The sequence below is a fragment of the Cephus cinctus genome, unplaced genomic scaffold (genome assembly GCF_000341935.2).
Source record: "Cephus cinctus unplaced genomic scaffold, Ccin1 Ccin1_scaffold0123, whole genome shotgun sequence".
Taxonomy (NCBI): Eukaryota; Metazoa; Arthropoda; class Insecta; order Hymenoptera; family Cephidae; genus Cephus; species Cephus cinctus.
In genome coordinates this window covers 1,254,966-1,274,880 of record NW_014332857.1, presented here as the reverse complement: position 1 = coordinate 1,274,880, position 19,915 = coordinate 1,254,966, and the positions used below count along the sequence as shown (strand labels likewise).

At 35.1% G+C, this 19,915-nt stretch overlaps 2 protein-coding genes and 1 long non-coding RNA gene across 8 annotated transcripts in view; 2 read left to right on the top strand and 1 right to left on the bottom strand.

Annotated features, from left to right (window-relative positions):
* LOC107274958 (serine-rich adhesin for platelets) overlaps nt 1-5,920 on the bottom strand; it is a 28,325-nt gene extending 22,405 nt beyond the window's left edge. The window contains exons 1-2 of one of the 4 annotated variants that reach the window (XM_015754597.2): nt 5,707-5,920; nt 95-4,270 (exon numbers count right to left, since the gene is read on the bottom strand). In XM_015754597.2, the coding sequence (XP_015610083.1) occupies nt 95-4,232 (4,138 nt within the window). In that variant the 5' untranslated portion in view covers nt 4,233-4,270; nt 5,707-5,920. Of the gene's footprint in view, nt 1-94; nt 4,271-4,737; nt 5,083-5,706 lie in introns of those variants that run through there. The other 3 variants (XM_015754596.2, XM_015754599.2, XM_025080001.1) reach the window with 3 other exon arrangements.
* A 143-nt stretch (nt 5,921-6,063) lies between these two features.
* On the top strand, nt 6,064-7,117 carry LOC107274963. 2 transcript variants are annotated; one of them, XR_001539580.2, is made up of 3 exons: nt 6,064-6,299; nt 6,622-6,746; nt 6,968-7,117. It is a non-coding gene; the product is annotated as an uncharacterized LOC107274963 (long non-coding RNA). The 2 variants fall into 2 exon arrangements; XR_001539579.2 differs by lacking the exon at nt 6,968-7,117 and having other exon boundaries at nt 6,622-6,800.
* A 2,038-nt stretch (nt 7,118-9,155) lies between these two features.
* Nucleotides 9,156-19,890, top strand: LOC107275087 (protein cueball). 2 transcript variants are annotated; one of them, XM_015754863.2, is made up of 7 exons: nt 9,156-9,384; nt 11,797-12,012; nt 12,779-12,968; nt 13,167-13,778; nt 13,954-14,271; nt 14,353-14,632; nt 15,578-19,890. In XM_015754863.2, the coding sequence occupies exons 1-7, from the start codon at nt 9,303-9,305 to the stop codon at nt 15,680-15,682; spliced, it is 1,803 nt and encodes a 600-aa protein (XP_015610349.1). In that variant the 5' UTR covers nt 9,156-9,302; the 3' UTR covers nt 15,683-19,890. The 2 variants fall into 2 exon arrangements, with proteins under 2 accessions (XP_015610349.1, XP_024935820.1); XM_025080052.1 differs by lacking the exon at nt 9,156-9,384 and adding an exon at nt 9,507-9,731 and having other exon boundaries at nt 15,578-15,682.
* The last annotated feature ends 25 nt before the right edge of the window (nt 19,891-19,915 follow it).

The window sequence follows — 19,915 nt, the reverse complement described above, 5'->3', positions numbered from 1 at the left end:
ATATAGTTAGTAATGAGACGAACATTTTCACTAGCAATTTTTTGAAGGCAAATTTTAGAAATTTTGCAATCGCAATCACATTCTGTATTCTCACCTTCGCAGCCACCCTGTGAGTCAAGAGTTGAATCACTTCGCATCTCTTTCTCATGGTGATACTTGAAATTGCTGTCATTGTTATGGCTGCCATCATCATATTGATTGTCATCGTCATCATCGTCTTCATCATCAACATTCTCAATGTCATCATCAGGATTAACAATTTCTAGTGAAGTGGACGTCGAGGTTCCATCTCGATTTGAACTGTAGCTTAGCTTTTCAAAATTGAACAGGAGATGTTCTTCACTTGAGAAATCACACTCTTCACTGTCAGTGACAATATTGACAGGCTCTTCATTATCAGGAACAATTAACACAGAAGAATCTACGACAGTCTCTTTATCGTTGGCTAATCCTTGAGAATCAGAAGTTGATTGAGATATTTTAACTTCTTTTTCATCATCGAAAGCAGTTCTCGGTGATTTACTTTCGTTATTGTTTTCCACTTTTATTTTATCAATAAACTCATCTTTTCTCGCTGCCGACGATTCGCTCTCTTCACTTTGATTCATTTTTTTATCACAAGTATCACCGGTTTTTGTTTCAATACATACATTATTGGCAGTATTTTTGTTGCCATTTATTACATTATCGTTTTCTGGCACGGAAGTATCTAACGTTGAAGAATCTTTGTTGTTTTCTCGAACTTTTTGTACACTAGATATATCCGAAACTGCATCCATTGTTGACTTGCATGCTTGTACAAATTTATTAGATTTTTCTTTTTTTTCATTCTCCGTTAGTAATTCATTATTCGCCAAATCGACTAGATTCGACAAATTTTCTGATATCTCTTTAGCCTCGTTACTCATCATCCTATCATTCGCCCTGCTATCATTCAATTTATCATCTTTGGTAATAAAATTATTCGAAAAATTTTCGGTGGTATTTAAAACCGCATTTCCCCCTTTAGCCAGATGCACTAAATTCTCTAAATCTTCACACAGCTTCTTATATTTCGCTATCTCCAATTCAGTAAATGGCTCAACCTGCTTTGCACGGATTGGAGAAACAACAGAGCTCGCTGGCAAACTACTAGTCTTACCAATAAACAATTTGTCACTGGATGAAAAGAATGTAGGGGATGCTGTTCGTGCTCCATATGAAGAATCAGGCAATTTATTCGCAGAATCTTGATCGTACGAATTGGTATCCTTAGGCGGAGGAACGTGCACTTGAAGTTTACGTCTAAAAATGCCTTTGGATCGATTTCCATTAACGTCAACGTCACTATCAATTGATCTGAACCAACGTGAGCCAATCTCCGATGATTCGGTATCACTCATAACGTGCCTCACGTTCTGACCACGTGAAGCATCACTGTCATACGCGAAATCGTATTTGCCCCTAAAACTGGTATTACCCTTGTTCAGGGCATCTTGAAAATTCGTTGGTATACGTGTTTGATCATAAACATTATAGGAATTAACTTGCTTATTGATTAAACCATAAAGATTAGCAGACAAGGATCGGACGGCACGATTTTTCTTCATTCCAAACGCTGAATTTGTACCAATTCGACTGCCTTTATTTATTAGCTCACGATCATTCTTCTCGCCAATGTCATGAAAGGTGGTTGCATCCTTGTGGGAATCCTTACGAAGATTTCGAAAAGCCAAATCATCAGTAACAATATCAGGCTCCACTTTTGGTATGTACGATGATCGAGGTTGCTCGGGTTTGATTGGTATACTGTGTAAATAATCACTGTCAGTAGCTGAGGTGACTGGGCCTAATGGTATTCCAAAAGGTGGTTGAGGCTCAACAATTCTTAACATGTTGTTGGCATGATTTATGCTCCGGAATACAACATCATCTCGCGTTATATCTGGTTCCTCTCTTTGAATCTTGCGGGCATCCACGTTGTAATCGAGTTCCTTGCGCGATAGAACTGGCGACACAAATAAATAACTGATTTTTGATAAAGATGTTTGACTGTCTAATGATGCTGGACGTTCCTTTGGATTCATCCTCCTGTAAGCCATGTCATCCTTTAATCTGTCTGGTACTTCCGGTTTCGACGAATGATCTTCAGTTGATTTTCCATCCAGTGACGATTTATCAGATGCACCACTTGACGAATTTGTCAAAGATTCCCCAAGTTTAGGATCCTTACGTGCAAATTCTTCCATGCTACGTCGCTCAGCTCGTTCAAGCAGATCTTCATCTCCTAAACGCAAGCTATTGTAAATCGCCTCTAGCTCCGACAAGGCTTCCTCAAGGTTTCTCGAATTCCTCTTTCGATCGGCCATTTCAGTGTCAGCGGTGTTAGTCACGTTCGTAGTGTTTAGTGAGCCCACGTATGAAGATCGACGTATCGGTGGATTCGGTGGCGACTGTGACTTTCGATTGGCATATTGCTGAGATAATTCTCCAGTAACGTCTAATGAAGATTTCCCGAAATCGCCAGCAGTGTTTTTAACATTTTTATCCATAATTGGAGAGACATCCTTCTGTAAAGTAAGCCGATCCATGTTGGGATCTATTGGTTGTATTTGACCAGGCGATGAATTTGGTATTATCAAACCTCGACTCACACTGGATGTTTCTGATTCACTACAATTTTCAACCTTTTGTTTTCTACTTTTGGAATTACACGATGAATTTAGAGAATTTTCCTCGTCGCTACAATGATACCGATTTATTGGATAACCAGCTTTATTGCACTTCCAGGGTGGCGTAGTGATGAACGTTGAGTTTACCGATGATGGTCTAGGTCTCACAGAAATATTCGTTTCTACCCAAGTAACTTCATCGTTAGAATTATATTGATGAGAATTCTTTGTATCATTTCGAGACAATTTTTTATTATTAATGGATAAGCTTTCATTACCGATTTTACCAAGACCTTCCGATCTGTTGTTATTGTCGAATGAACTGGATGATGGTCTGGCGGAAACGTCTGATGAACCAAATGAAAATACGCGACGCTGTGGATCTCGTGGTGGAGGCTCTGGTGGAGTTGATAATTGACGTCGTGACGATTGCCAACAACCGACCGGTTGAATTGAAGCGTAATTTTTTACAGCAGGAACAACGCCACCTAAATCAGTTTGACGTCTATGCTCGTCGCGAAACATCTTCGATGGCTTCTTCTCTTTGGCGTAATTATTGTTCTGATTGAAATCCGTGCAGAATTCCAATGTTCTTTTAGCGAATGGATCATAACTTGATTGTGATTGGCCCGTTAAACAAGTTTCACTGCAAAAAGAACGTGGATGATAATTGGACGCTGTTGTGCTGTCAAACGGATCGACACTGGCAGTGCTTCTTCTTGGAAAAGTAGTGACAGCTTGACTCTTTGTTTGAACACTTGTAACACGTGGATGCATTGGTGGTCGACATTTTTCATTAGCTGCATGATAAACAGTTGCATCCTCGTGCGGCAGTGCAAGTTCCGTTGCAAGTGATTTTACGCAATTACTGTTATTTCCGTTACTACAATCCTCCCTTGATAAACGCTTTATGTAACGTTCAGTTCTCGAAGCACGTGACTTCCGGTTACATGAATCATTTCTATGTACGTTCGTAATACTCTCGTCGCTACGAAAAGTTTCTAGCGAATTATTTGATTTAGATAAACCTTCATCTGAGCTGCTATCGCCGCATAGTTGATCCCTTCGCGCTTCTACGCGCGCTTTTATTTTCTCTTTACGTAATTTTTTACTTACACAGTCTAACGATCCATCACTACTACGTGAATGCATGGAATCTCGACATGCATGAATAGAATCCTGGGAACGTGTGACCTGTGACTCCATATCATTGTTTCCTTCAATTATAACCACTGGTTCTTTTTTATCAAGATTATCACTTTTCTTATTTCCAGGTGATGGTGAATGTTTATCGGTAGCATATGCAAGTTTAGCATTAGGAGCATTTTTAACCTTTGCTTTAGAAGCTGTTCGAGAGTGTCTTGAAGTTGTATGCTTCTCAGGATGTCCAGTATTGTCTCCACTTGATGTACTATCACTGTCTCTAGTCGCTGATATTCTCTTAAGAAAACCACCGATGGACCATTTCCTCTCTTTTTTCTTATCTGGTTGTATTGCACTTGTATTTGGAAAACGACGTGTTGGTGGTAAAAGACTATCTGTCGTTACGTTGCTTTTTCCTTTGCTTCGCCACTTCTCCATTGGAAATAATACTTCTTTCCTCTTGCCAGTTAATAAATCTGTAACACGTTAAATGTGATTTATCCAAAACAAAATCAAATACGATGAGGCATAGTAAATATTCTTGGTAATTAATTTCTAATATTAAATTAACACCAATGTGATAATTAGTTAAAATCATAATAATGTTATGAATATATTACAAATTTCTTCTTGTAAAGTAATAATATAAATATTTTTAATCGTATCATCCTAATACATCACTATCGCTACAATGACACTGTTCCACTTAGATGACAGTGGATCTATAAATCTTTTGACCTAGTAAACGTTCTAATTTATATAAAAACTCTGTATATCGTTCGATATAAATCTATACATGAGACTATTTGTTTTGCAAGTAGTCTGTAACAGTGTATTAAATACTCAATTGCAAGTATATGATGTTTCCAAAATAAGTTCTGAATTCATTTGCTAAAAGCCAAAAATATATATGTATATAGCGTGAACCGTACATTAATAGTACCTTAAAAATATATCTGCAACAATATATGTTCAATGATTGTCTATTCAGTCTTCAAATATTTGCTGGCTAAAATCCGTATGTACGCACTTAAGTACATACGTGAAAAAGTGAAAATCAAGAGCATACAATCCCTGTCCTCTCAATTACAATCATTACCGCGAGCACGTATAAATACCACATACTTTAAAGTATATATATTTCCATAAAAACTATACACAAGTGGCATACAACATATGTATCACTAACATTCTCAGAATATAAAAGGCACTAAAAAGAACACGATCCTGCACGTACTCTTTTACCGAGGTCTTCGATAACCTCGATCTTATTATTAATGACTCAACTGACAATTCTGGAACACTTGATTTACTTTAGTGACGTCACGTTTTAGGAGCAACGTTATATTTCTGTCCAGCAGAGCGCGGGAAGTTCAAGCATACAACAATAGAGCATTACTTAATAAAATTGAGCAAAAATATACCAATCAAAAATAAAAATTCATCAAGAATCAATTGCCATCGATTTAATACACATCTTTACGACAAACTGTATGAAAAAAATACATAAATTCTTGCTTAGAATGAGTCGACGAATTAAACCCGATAACAGCAGCATTACAAGAATAAAAAGAAACATAACACTTCTTCGTTTCAAATACAACCACAAAAAACTTAAATTTCACAAAAGTACATATAGAGAGAATAGAATCCGTAAAAATCAAAAATTTACTCGTCCTTCCTTGTTCACGTGTACAAATTTCAATTGTTCAACTGCGTCCGTCTCCGCCGTCAGCAACAGAGTTATTTTACATGCCCCCCACCCCCAGCAGATACCGTAAAACGAAAGAGAACTACAGTTTGTTGGCATTGATACCTTTGAAAAAATAACTTAATATATATAAATGACGGGATGAATAACCGTCGGAAGCAAACGAACTAAAATACACACGAAACTGCCCGTGAAACTTACCGGTACATCAGTCGTTCGTTATGACGCTCAAGAATCTATTCACTCTCACAACAATTCGTGAATACAACAAATGAATAACAGAGATAATAATGAATTAATCGTAGAACGAGAAGTGCAGTAAGGGCCAGTATGGAGAAACGCGATATACTGAGAAGAAAACGGCATTCCGCTGACAGTAAGTGACTTGAAGCGTACTCGAGAACACCGACAGATGCCTCCGCTCGATGTCTATATTTATCTCGTCACCTTACGGGAAGCCAGCAAGTCGCTCGGGAAACACGGCAATACGATACAGATATCACTTATATAGTTCGTCCTCGAATGAAGACTATATGCCTTCCGAAGCGTTACGTCACGGACTAGCTATATCCCGAGTTGAGCAGTAAAAGCAATGTTCATTAGTAGTTGAAAGAAAATCTAAACGTCTAACAATGGGGAACCCTTCGTACTACCACGAGATAAAATGTCGAATCGCTCTGTATATTTGGTTGTGCACTCTTAGTATAACACATATATATGGAGGTGTTGTATAAAATTCATTCAATGCTGCACAATAAATGAGATTATAGTTAATATAATGCTATGGAGCATGCGTAAGTTATGTAGTAAATATGTAAGAACTGTTGCTCTATAAAATTCAATGTACATTAATTTAACATAATTTCATACGATCTCTCATTAATATTGTTTGAATAACGTAGTTTTGTGCGCGTGACTATTGTGCAATGGTTTTGTTACGCCTGTTGCTATGCAACCCGTGATACAATTTTTTGATATTACGTTGCGCAATCACGCACGTGTTAAGCTTGAAAGCATGCGCAATTTGTGGCGTTAGTTCGAATACAAATTTTTAAGGTTTGGATATGAAATTTTTGTAGAATCAGACTTATTAATAACTATTTGATTTTTATCTAGGTAACCAGGTAGCGGGCAAGAAACCTATTCGTGCAAATAGGAACAATTTGACTGCGCAAGAATGTATGACAGTTGCTCTGTATCGAATATAAGTAAAATTAAAAAATGTGGCAAAAATCTCTTTGGTAAATATTTTGTGAGATTCTTATCTCTAATAAAAATAACATAATTTCAGTATATTTTTTGGACAGAAGATGATATCCTGATAATTATTATTGCTTGAACTAATTATTATTTTATTTCAATATTATAGTAGAACAATGTACCATTGACTTACAGAATGATTCTTGAGAAAACGTAACTAGCTATTGAATGATTAATTAATTTCAAACGGACATTCTTTCAGATTTATAACAAAACCTTGAAAGTCATTTTTAAGAATATTATTCTATAACTGTGTCATGGTTACCTTTTGAACATCCGCATCTTAATGACTAACTACTCTAATCACCATTGGTAAGACGTTGGATACAATAAATTAATGTGAAAAAGTAAAACTTCATCTTGGCAAATTATAATAAATTTTTGTTTTTATCTGTTTAAAATTTCGTTCTCTTTTTAAATATTTAAAGGATTTATTCACACATAATATATATGTTACTGCTAATTATTTCTTTCTGATATAATACGATTTTATTGATTGCAATCGTTAAACTCTGTTACTACTGATTACCTTATGCCGATTTTTTAGCAGTGAATTAAGAACGAGATTAGATTTTTCGATTGTCTGATAAAAACAAAGATTCCGATCTACGTATCGCTTTCTCCACTTTCGAAAGGCGAAATACAAGTAAAAGAAATGCGTAGAAATATTCGCGAAAATGTTATTCTGAAAACAGAATCCGAGGCACAATATCCTATTTTTATTTCCTAATTCTTTTTCAGGACTTAGGATAAATGTCAGGAAACTGCAGATAAACACTTAAGTCAAAGCTTTCTCAACAACAAGTATCAAGGAAAATAGAATTCAATAAATTTATCATCGTTTTCCTTTATATCCGTATTTGTAACTTTAGCAAAACATCACTTTGTGAATCAAATATCGGGACTTCTTAGTCGTATAATATTTCTGTTATGAGATATACATATAATGTATATATATTTCCATATGGAGAAAGGGACACGTTCCTTGAACCAGATTGAGCTACTGTTCACGTTCAAGGTTCATAGTCGATATTGTTAATTCAGAAGGAAATCCCTAATAGCTATTGAATATTGATACACATATATGTGTACATATATATATAAAATAAGAAGAATGCGGATGAGAATATATAGTAAACAGAAATAATAACAAATACGTAAACAAATCCTATAATGATCCTATAATAATCTACAAGTGAACAGAAGAATAATAATGCAAATGAGGATTAAATTAAATTATGTAATTACTAGGTACTCTTATTATAAATCATCAAACAACAAATGTAATACCATTATTGCAACAAGAGCCTTAAGTGCGACATACGGAAAGTATTAATTGCAGAATTAAATTGTCAGTTTCTATAACTAAAGCACCGAGTGATTTATTGCTTATAAATTGATTTTGGTTAATTTTTAAAATTACCAATATGCAAATATTATATCATTTTTTAATAAGTACTGTGATTCAAACGCGGAGCTGACAACGTGCTATTTCTACGAAGAAGCCACGAGCAGAGACGTTCATTATTTATTCTATCAAATAATTAAATACTCATTTCGCAAAGTTGACCGTGTATATTGAAAGTAGTATAGATTTCTGATACGTTATATAGTCTGCGAGAAATGTTTTACTGTATAAAATGTTTTCGTCCTACATCATTGTATATTGATACTCAATTAATTTATTTCAATAATTCCAAACAATGTACAAGTACTAGTTGGATAATTAAATACGTAAGTGGAACGATAAACCAAGTAAATAAAGATGATGTCGATAACAAGGTAACGGATAAAACATCATTTTAAATTGTTGCAAGGGGAGCATGCATTCAACGTGTAAAGCGTCTTTTCGTATCATATAATGAAATACGATTAAAGCCAACAACAAATTTAAATCTCATTAATGAAACAAATATTTCAGGAATACATCTCTTGGGATAACTAGGTTATGAAATGAATGTGTAATAGATACGAAAAGAAAATCACCCGAAGATTGATCACATTATGCTCGTTTCCTCCGAAGTCGTTTAAACCTGGTTCGATTTCTTAATTATAGTTTTAAGATAGGGTAACCAGAGTTTAAACTTCGATTAACGTCCGAGAAAACGGGCATAGTCGGACGACAAAACTTAATTAAAGAAAGTCTAAAAAAGTCAAAATTCCGATAACAGAACCCTAAATCCAAGCACCGTCCGCTTTCTGGTCATTACATTTAAGAGCAGCAATCGTTTCGTATGAGATAAACAAAGATGGCTTATATCCCCACCACCTAGCGCCTCTCGTGGCGGCAAGCGGATTTGCAGAATTCATGTCCCGTGTCACGAACGCATCCGAGTTTAGCCGAGTTTGACCGAACATTCACGACGGCAAGTGTACTCGAGCGAAACGAGCTCAGTTTGATCAGTTGGCCCGACGCCGTTGAACATAGCGGAGTCTTGTGACGGGTTTAGCATTTGTTTTAGCTATTCAATACCGTACGGCCCTCTCGCGTAATACTAGACATTTCGATCCTCGGAATTCTCGAATGAAAAATCAACATGACCTTTTATAAATTACGAGAGATAACGTTGCTGTTGATGGTTACATTTGTAACAGCAGCAAGCGCTGGCAGATCGTGGGGTAAGTTTTAGTTAATTTATAAAAAAATGTGTGCCGGCTCCAACTCGTATAGCACGTTATAGAACCCCGAGTGATATCGATATACACTCGCCGTCTCCATGCACGAGGTAGAGCTCGTCACGTACACCAGAAGTTCGCGCGACTATTTAACTAGGATCATCCTTGCGAAAGTTGAATGTAACTGATCTCCAGTTACGCTTTATATTACAGACCTCGATATCCTTTTGACCTGTAATGATCAGGTCCATATTCATTTCGTACGGTTTTACGTAACGAATGTCAATGGACAATGGTGATCGCTGACGGTGATAGATAATCTGTGTACCGGTGATGAAAAAATAATAAAAGTAAACTAATTTAAACAGTAATAAATTGATTTTTAATTACATGATTCATTTTTACTCATACTTCTTCTTTTATGTCAGTAAAAACGCTCGTTCTTATCAAGTCATTCAATATATTTCAATTGCAATTATTCGTGTGCTACACTCTCTGTTTCCGCAGCTGGAGTAAAAAAGGGATATTGTTTTTAATAATGACTCGAATTATTTATGAGAACGAATTCACGTACAATTGTCTACGCACATACGCATTTGCACATACGTACTGCTTTCATTATACCATTACGTATTTTGCTGACATATATGATATGTGAGACTACGCTCTTTTTTTCGTTTGGTTTTTATTCATTCTTTATGTGCTTTCTTGAAGACTGTGTACGTACAGTTATTTAGGGAATTGTAGTTTAAGACTATGTAATTACTTTTGTCATATTCTGTATGCTGAGTATTGTTTCGCTAGTTTTCATTACCGTGAATTCGTTTTAACCAAGCATTATCTATTGTCTTTGACAGTGCTATGTATTTATGTAATTCTGGGTGTTGAGTTTTGCTGATACAAGAAAAACTTCTGATCAGTATAATCTACAGATTGGACGTGAGGGATAACGGATAATTATAATTTGAATATTAACAATAATCAAAATGGCATATCACCTTACATATGTATATCGTAAGTTGTACGTATGTATGGTAAAAATCGATCGAAAAACTGTATGTCACGTGTTATCAACTGGAAATGCCACGAATTAATAATTATATCTTATTAGATGAGCCGAAAACATTTAGTTCGGAATTTCGTGTGACATAATAATTCTCAAAGAACTTCTAGTAGTTAACGATACAAGTTTACGTAACCTATCGGTAATTCGATGATTTTTAAAATTTTTGCACTTCAATCGTTCGTTCCGTAAATGTTCAAGCCAGATAACTCTTGATAATCAATTTTCTGCCATCGGAATCAACTAATTAAACTGATAATTAATACTTGAACGTAATATTTGTATTGAACGTATTTATTGTGTCTGTGCATTTGCGCATCGTCATTGGATGTCAGTAAATTGTTAGTCGTACGTGTATGCAACAAAATAAAAAATCGTAATTTCAGATTAAATACTTGGGAAGGTTTAAGGATACTTGAAAACAAAAAGTTGATTTTTCTTTTAATGCAAATTTATAAGTTTTTTGTAGACAATTTATAGTAGACGTTCGATAACGGAGTTGTAAATCGATACAACCTAGCCAATATAAGGAAGTAATATAGGTCATTTGTATTTTTATCATTAACAAAACTAGACGTGATTTCTTATTATTCTGTATAAATATATATTACATTGACAAAATTTCCATTTTAATTTATTCTACAGTAATGCATGTATACTAAACAACATTGATTCATGTTGATCCAACTGAATTAGATGAATGCGGAGCAATTGTTTCAATAATCGACCACTTAGAGGGTCTTAGGCTCTGCTGAAATAATCATTGATTATAGCTTCTTAACCCTTTGACGAATTAGATTGGTAAAATAGCCGCCCACTGTAAGGAGCTCAAATATCATTTTGATTAAAACCCAAAAATTGCGTACATATATTTTTGATCACTCTGACACGTCAACTTAGAAAGTGGCGACATCTGTATTTTCGTTGATAAAACGACAGATTGAAAAGTTTTCTTTTTCACTCTGGTGTAAACAGGAAAATGTGTACGTGAAAATCTTGGGGTCAGAGTGACCCCACCTAACCGTTGAAGGGTTAACGATGGCGAGATACTGCACTTACACAATATGTATACACGAAGTGACAGCATGCGATAACTCGGTCGTCTATGTAAACGTGATTGCGTAATACTTAGTTAAGACTTTTTATTATTGATATTAGAATATTTTTAACGTGTTTACAAGAGACGGTGAAAGTATTTTCACAATTATTAATCAATGTCAAATGCTATCGTGTGTTGTGTCAGGATTGACAATCATTTGTCAGTTTGTTTGGTTCAATAGTAATTGAGAAGAATAATTTATCGCTGAGAAAAGTGACAGTTGATAATAATAGAAATATTCTTTTACTTTCAGATTTGGCGGTGGCGATCGGTCATGAAATCGACTTTTTTGCACACAATGGCTCACGCACTGGACATGCCGAAATTGCCGATGCCAGAAGTCTAACTGCTCTAGCGTATGACAATGCCACCCGAACAATGTTTCTCAGCGACACAAGAAACAAAAACGTATCGATATACAGTAACGATCTGACGGTGAAGAATTTCAAACCGAAGTCGCTATTGAAAAGTTAGTATGACCACGCATATATTGTTATTTTTACGAAGTTTACGACTGTTTTAAAATCATTTAGAGTGTGTATGTTTAATGCGCAACGAGCGATTGCGATTAGCTTCGGCGAATGATGCGATTCGTGACTTTGACCCGGGGCTTCGGTTATCTTATAGCTGAAAGAATTCTGTGGGTATCTACGGGTTAGGATCTAATGCAATTCTAAACCTTAGTCAAGGCTAGTCTGGAAATCTTAGCCGTTTATTTGCGATAAATTTTTGTAAAAAATCAATATTTTGTATTATAAGGTTAGTCTGTCGGGCGGCAGATTATAAATATTGATAGTAGAATAGTGACGATAGAAACTTCGATTGAGGAGATTGCGTCGACATTATTCTAAATTTCACGAGTAAATATGTATGTTAGACGTATAGATATAACTGGGCAACAAGTGGTTCCAATTTTCTGATCCACGTAATGTGTCACGTAGCGTTCATTGCTTTTCTCCTAATTTTACTTTAAATTTTTTATAATTTACTTGAGCACTGTTTACAATACGGCAATTTATTACAGTCAATTAAAATGTCCGTTATAAGAATCTTGGTTATTAATTATTATAGAAATATATATGTGTAATTTTGAGAGGCGCTAATTGATAAGATTTAATGATCGATATTACGTAGCAATAAATCATTGTCATGTGTAGTATTATAATGTAGTTTGTCGTTTTCTAATACGGGATAATGGATAAATGCAGCGTCTACATCGAAATATTCCATTGCAGCAGACAACATAACTTACATCGTAGGAATGGTTTTTGATCCGATATCGCGTACTTTATTTTGGACAGACGCTAAAGTACAAACAATAATGAAAATGCATATACCATTGAATGGCGATCTTGGAGAACCAGAAAAACTTCACGACCTAAAATACAGTATACCAGGCGGCATAGCTTTGGACATTTGCAACAGGTATACGACTATGTAACAAAACATATAATTAAGAAAAAAAAAAGACCTTGAATTAATGAGCGAGTAGATGTTGTACCAGTAAATTTTGCGTACTGTCAAGCAACGCAGAAGCAACGCAACACGTTGATGCTCATATTCTGCCATAAGACTTTTAAATGTATGCAATAATTTCTTATTATGGCATTTCTTTAATTTCAGGTTCTTGTATTGGACAAACAGCAATCGCACTAATCCTACTATTGAACGATCGCTGGTCGACGGTAGCAACAGAACCGTGGTGATAAGTCGCAATTTATACGAACCAATGGACATAGCAGTCGATCACGAAACCGGCAAATTGTACTGGGCCGATGACGTAGAAGGAATTTCCTTTCATATTGAGCGGAGCAACAGTGATGGAACTGAACGCGAATTGCTGGTTAACAATAGGCACCAGCGGCCAACATATCTTACCGTCGATCATGATCGAATTTACTGGTCGGATACCGTATCCAGGACGATATGGATGATTAAAAAGGACAAAAAATCTGTCGAGACATTCGAAAAGTTCAAATCATACGAGTCACGCGTAGACGCGGACCCTGCTGGTATAATAACGCGCGATAATATTGATCAAATTAATTGCCAGGCGATAAGTGCATTGCAGAAAAACACAGCAAGAAAAATTACACAGGAAACTGTAGCGAGATCTTACAACAACCTTACTACCAGTACCGAAGAGATGGATTCGACAACTGAGAGGTCTGAAGGATCATGCCTCAACAATTCCACCTACAATCCACTTAGCAGAAGTTGCATTTGCAAATCAGGGTAATAATGATGTTTCGACTCTATTTTTATACATTATTCTTATACAATCTTTACGAAGCAAGAAAGTGCTTTTACTTATGTCGGAGTGATTAGTTTTTTGTATTACTCACCCCAACTTGCTAAATTATAATCTAGTGTTTCGATACAATATAAGTATTGTAATTTGTGATTATAGATTTAATGGTTCTCTTTGCGAAACATCTGTATGCTACAACTACTGCCTGCATGGGACACTATGTACCATAAACAAGTTGGGTGTAGCTCAGTGTGAATGCGGAAGTTCTTATAGTGGGAGTAGATGTGAAAAGGATCTTTGTGATGGTTATTGCCTGAACGACGGTGTCTGTACCATAGAAAATGGTGCACCATCTTGCAAGTGTAAAAACACAAGAGGGCCACGCTGTGAAAACACCAATGACTTTTACGAAATATGTACTTTGTTTTGCAAGAGTAATCCACCTGCTTTGAAGAACTACGATACTAGTCTTTGCAAGTAAGTGACTAGCAATTAACCGATATGCAAAACTTATTATTGTGGTTCTTTGCTATATGAAATAATGCATTTTTTTTACAGTTGTACCCGAAGTAACCAGACTGATACTATTATATCTCAGGAATATAAAATGGAGCGCAACTTATTACTACCGATTCTCGGTACTCTTATCGGTGTACTTATTATTCTTGTAATTACTCTAAGTATCTACGTGAACAAACTCCGTCGACGTCCACGCATCAAGAAGCGTTTCGTCGTTAGCAAGACCGGTGTGACACCACTTACTTCGCGACCGCAAATGGCCAGTGACCAGTGCGAGATCACTATTGAAAACTGCTGCAATATGAACATCTGCGAAACAGTGAGTGAACCATTTCCTGGGCATTGAATTTTCATTTGTTGAGTTTACTTCGTCTGCATCAGATCTGCCTGTGCACCGTGCATCCACGTCGTTGCATGTAATGGATATTTCACATAGCATTTTAATATGATACTAAAAAATAATTTATAATATTTCGACTATTGCGTATCAAATACGACGAGATCTCTTAGGATAATTTTGAAGTGCAATGACAAATTGCAAATTTCAAGCTCCGCAATTTTATAAAACGCCTTTTAACGAATTGCATGAAATGGAAGTAAAATACTAAAACGATATTATATCACAAATTTAAATTATTGTTTGAACTGCAAGACGCTATTAGTATTTTTGTTGAAAAAATTTTGCGGTGTTGAGAGATTAGTTAACGAAGAGCAAGGCATATTTTGTACGCATAGGGAATCTCAGGCAATTAAGGATGCCGGTACCCTACCACTTAACGCTTTTACCTCATTCCGTATTTGACTGTCTCTAGAGGCGTATATACGTCAGTAGACGTTGCCCGTGAACTTCAAATCTTTTTTTTTGTTCTAAGCACTACATGTCATTTAATCTTTACATTTTATGAAATCGTCCTCAAATGATTAGAAAGTACGTTCCTAAATATTACACTGGTAACTAATTGTGGCACATTAACTTTAATTGTGGCTTGATAATTTTAATTGGAATCTCTCTCACAAATTCACGTGAATTAACTCATTAGTTAGGTGTGAATGTTCTGGGAAATCATAAGCTATTTATTACTTTTTTTTTATATTCCTGTAAAACTTATTTTACGTATTAAAAGCAAGCAATGATAAAGAGCACATAGAAATCGACTGCGCTAATGTGTAAATCGTTCAGGGGCAACTTACCTTTTTCATTGGGGTGCTGAGCATGACACTTTGACAGGAATCTTGTCAATAAGCGTTTGTTTATTCGTTGCAGCCATGTTTTGAACCAAAATTACGAAGCGCGCCGACCAAGAGTGTCAATACCAAAAAGGAAGAGAAGAACTCTTTGCTGGATAGCATGGAAGGTGATTCGTGCTAGCACGAGCTATTGTCATACTACAATCGTATGATAATAAACTGTGCAAAGAATGCACGGACTCCGTTTCGGGCCTTTAAGGAGACTGTGTTCTTGAAACTCAATACACATACTTACATGTTGAGAGAGACATTAGTATTGTTGTTAAGTTTGTAATGTTGGCGTCTCCAGGAGACGCACAAGAGCCAAAAGTTTTTAACTCCGTCATTTTTAGTTAATGCATAGAATGAGAAACAAGGCGGCCACCACACCGAAGCCTTAATTCTTATATTTTATGCTCGTAGGGCTGTGCTTATAGTATACATGTATCGTACAGCTGTTGATGATAAACAGCTTTTATTACGGTATAATTTTTTACAGAGTTATCTCAGGGTTGTCTCTTGCAACTGTTTCTTTTTTATTTTGGAGTGCAAGCACTTCAGAATTTTTTAAAAGCAGAATACGTTGCTGTTAACAACTCCTCTTAAATCAATTTAATATCATGGAAGATCAACTTTGATGAAACAATAGGCAGGCGAAATCACCAAGATTTTCATGCGTTATTATTGAAAGTGATGTGTAAATGACAGAAACTTTTATTAATATTATTATATATTATTTAATTGAGAGTTCTGTTTAATTCGTCAATGATTTTCTTTTTGGCTATTCATAGACTTGCGGAATTGATATTTTATTTGAAGTTGCTCCAAAATATTTTTAAACCGTTCTATGATGTTGCGTTTGAAAAAAACGTAACGGAATTTTGTTGTGGCACTTTAAAAATCAAGGCTCATTCTTTTGAAGGAATGACATCAATGACACGCGTGAATGCTTAATACTTGTTTGAATATCTACTGTTATTTAAAAAAATGGTTGTGCCAAACATCTCAATTATGTTTGTGGTTCGAATGGCTTTCAAAAAACTTTCAATTCTGTACTGATAAGATTATCGAATAGTCAACATTTTTTTTGCTTTTTCTCGCTATCACTGCTCTGTCTTAAGGGGGTAAAGGACTAATGAAACTTAAAAAAATAGACTTTTTCATCAAGTTCAATTCCTTAGAAACTAAATTATTATCGAACCGGTACTTTTTACAGTTTATTGTGCATGTGTCTTTTGAAAGAAAGAAGTTTTTGATATATTCAAAGTTATACAAATTACTAAGTGCTGAATATTGCTCTGCGTAGCTCGCAGCCTTCAATCTATGGACGTAATCTCAGGTGAACCAATTATCTGAAAGCAAAATGCTTTGAAACGAGTAATTTATATTCTCAAAACTAGAACATGGAACTCTTTGGGCGAATTTCAAAGATAATTTTTTAAGTTCCATACATATCTAATTTTTTTTCATTTTTACGAAAAAAATTCTTGTCAATTATTTGTAGTTATTTTTCAACTTATACAGTGCCCTTGAAGAAGTTTCATGTTGTAGAGAAAGGTATTTTGCAAATTAAAATTAAATTTCAAGTGAAAATAATTATTCGTTCAAGAGTTATGATGTCCACATGTTGAAAAGTGTAACTTTGAGATAAATGACTTTAAAGTTCCTCACGAAAGACACACAGGCCTGTAAACACCGTATATCACTCAAGGAGCCTGTTACTCTATTCCGCACTCACTTACGATTAACACTCACTTCCGTAAATTTTTTAATTTTTTTCAATCCGCGAATTTTTTTGTAATACTCGTAAGGGACGAGGCTTTCAGATCCAGTAATTTAAAAAAAAAATATATTTTTTTATTTCAATAGTCCTGTACCCCCTTAATGTCTTTTATACATCATTGTCAAATTTTTGTATGAGCACATTGAAAAGCGGCACTTTGCGTTATTTTAAAAATTTAACAAGATCCATCCGATAGATTTATCAGTGTACGCACTATATTCACAATTAAAAATGGTATCGCTGTCAGTGAAGTGGAAGTGGTATCGTAACCAATTGACATGGTGTATCACAAGAAAATGCGCAGGGATTGAATTTTAAAAATAACTTTGATTGTCATTGGTGTCATGACATTATGATAAAATACTTATGTAGAACTGCTTGCAAAAGTGGCACGATATACAGTGGACAATAGCGTCAATGATGTGAAGAATAATAGCAAACGTTAAAAAAGAAATTAACGGCACCAACGATAGTAGCATTAACACAAATAAGCTATCAGATACGGTGGCTCGTATTAGAAGCCAGTCCGTTATAGAACTGGTTTTAATAACTGCACTCGAATCACAAAAATTTAGTTACGCTATGATAAAACCAAAAAAAATAATTTGCATACAGTTGTATCCTAAAACCGGTGCTGACGTTGTATCTGCTAGTAGAATCCAAAAAGAAAAGTATGAAATGTCATTTGTATTTCAAGTAGCACAGTGTAAATACTTTTTGTTCGTAGTACAATACTGTCAAAATATCCAATCATTACGAAACGAATGTTCACATGCGGAATTGTACAATATTGTTTCATTGTTTAGAAGACTTCACAATTTCTATAATCTTTAGTATCCACTAAAATATTTATTCTATCTATTCATCCATTAAAATATTTATTCTACTTAGAGGGCTCCGCGAGTGCTGCAAAATTTATAGTTTCGAGGCTCACATTTAATTTAACCGGTAATACCTGTGTCAGGTACAAATTGTACAATTTTTCTTCAATTGTACATCTCGTACGCGGTGGATCAAGTCGAACAATAGAACACATTAGTTTAGCAATTAAGCATTAGTTCATCATTGGTAAAACATGGTAATATTTCTTATATATTTATCCACGTGGATTAATTTTTATTTTTAAAAAATTATAAAAATACCTTGTGTCATTCTTGGCCATACAATTTTGAAGAATGTACATTGGCTAAAACATATATGTATGTAACGAATATGACACAAAATTCTCGTTGTTCTGTCAACGATGATAGTTAAAAAGAAATTTAGGCCGAATCGCTGCCAGGTGAAGTAAAGTGGGACGCGATATTTTGGGCGTGTCTTGTAAACGTTTTTTTGGTTTCTTCTACAAGATCCATGAAACGCAAGGTAAGCTGCGCGCTTATATGAATGAACAATCGTGTGCATGTGTAAATATATTACTGAAGGAATGCGAATTGACAGCTTGTATCATTATATGATATCTCTGATAATGTTGTTCCTATTATTGACAGTGCGGGTGGAAAAAAGGGGAAAGCAGGCGATAATGAAAATATTATTTAAGAACGTACGATTTACACGTACCTACTTTTCTGCGTTTCTTTATACATGCAAGCGTCATCTGTAATATTAACAACAAATTATTATAAGCTCTTGATCGAACAGTTTGCTTTTTTTGACCAAAAACGCATAGTGGCCAGTTATGTCTTATTGCGTTTCATTGATCCTTTATATATTCATCTTTGATATATATAAGAATCCAAATATCAGAATTGCAAAGGATACTGGGAGTTTGTATAACTCGAATCAAGCAACAAGATTGGTTACTTAAGCCACTGCGCATTGTGAAAATACTTAATTTGAATACTATATTTGCGGACTGTGGTATCTTCCTGAATGGCGATCGATAGAAAATTTATAAATGAGAAAAATTATAAGGTTAACGAAGGGCGTACTTAATCACAATGTTGTATGCAATTTTCTTTTAGTCAGACGTATTCGAAAAATTTTTAATGTGTTTGGTAATTTATGGTAAAAGATATTTTTTTATATTACGCAACAGACATTCTTTGCTACTATTTTGTGCAGATACGAGTAAGTGTTAACTATGTTTTCCAGCTGCGTACAAGCACAAGAATCGAAGTTCAATATAATAGTATGAAGAGCTAATTTGTATGCGAAGAGTTGTGCTATACAGTTACATAATATTAATTTAGTGTTGTAAGTCACTAATGGAAAATAGCCCTCTCCCAGACACTCATCCCCAGAGATGGGATAGTGAATTTATGGTGAAAAGGATATGGTCCCAAATAATTATTATATACTGTACTGATGCATTGTATGAAGCCCAATTCATATCATGGAATCGACCTATCATCACTATTACACGCATCGAAATAAATCCTGTTGGAAATCATAAAGAACTTCCTCAAGAAAACAGGCAATGTAAAACATCGTATGCTATTTCATTTTATAAAATTTGTCAGAACTGCCGTGAAGGAATTTGGTGTATATACAATGCAACAGATGGTCTATTTCACGCTATCGATTTATATTGTAATGATTATCGAGTAATAAAAGAATAAAATGTCTTTATGTAATTGTCTATACACTCCA

Coding starts and splice junctions, on each gene's coding strand:
- LOC107275087 (XM_015754863.2), top strand. CDS start 9,303: ATGACCTTTTATAAATTACGAGAGATAACGTTGCTGTTGATGGTTACA. Junction 13,779..13,953: donor AGTTGCATTTGCAAATCAGG/GTAATAATGATG, acceptor TTGTGATTATAG/ATTTAATGGTTCTCTTTGCG. Junction 14,633..15,577: donor ATATGAACATCTGCGAAACA/GTGAGTGAACCA, acceptor TATTCGTTGCAG/CCATGTTTTGAACCAAAATT.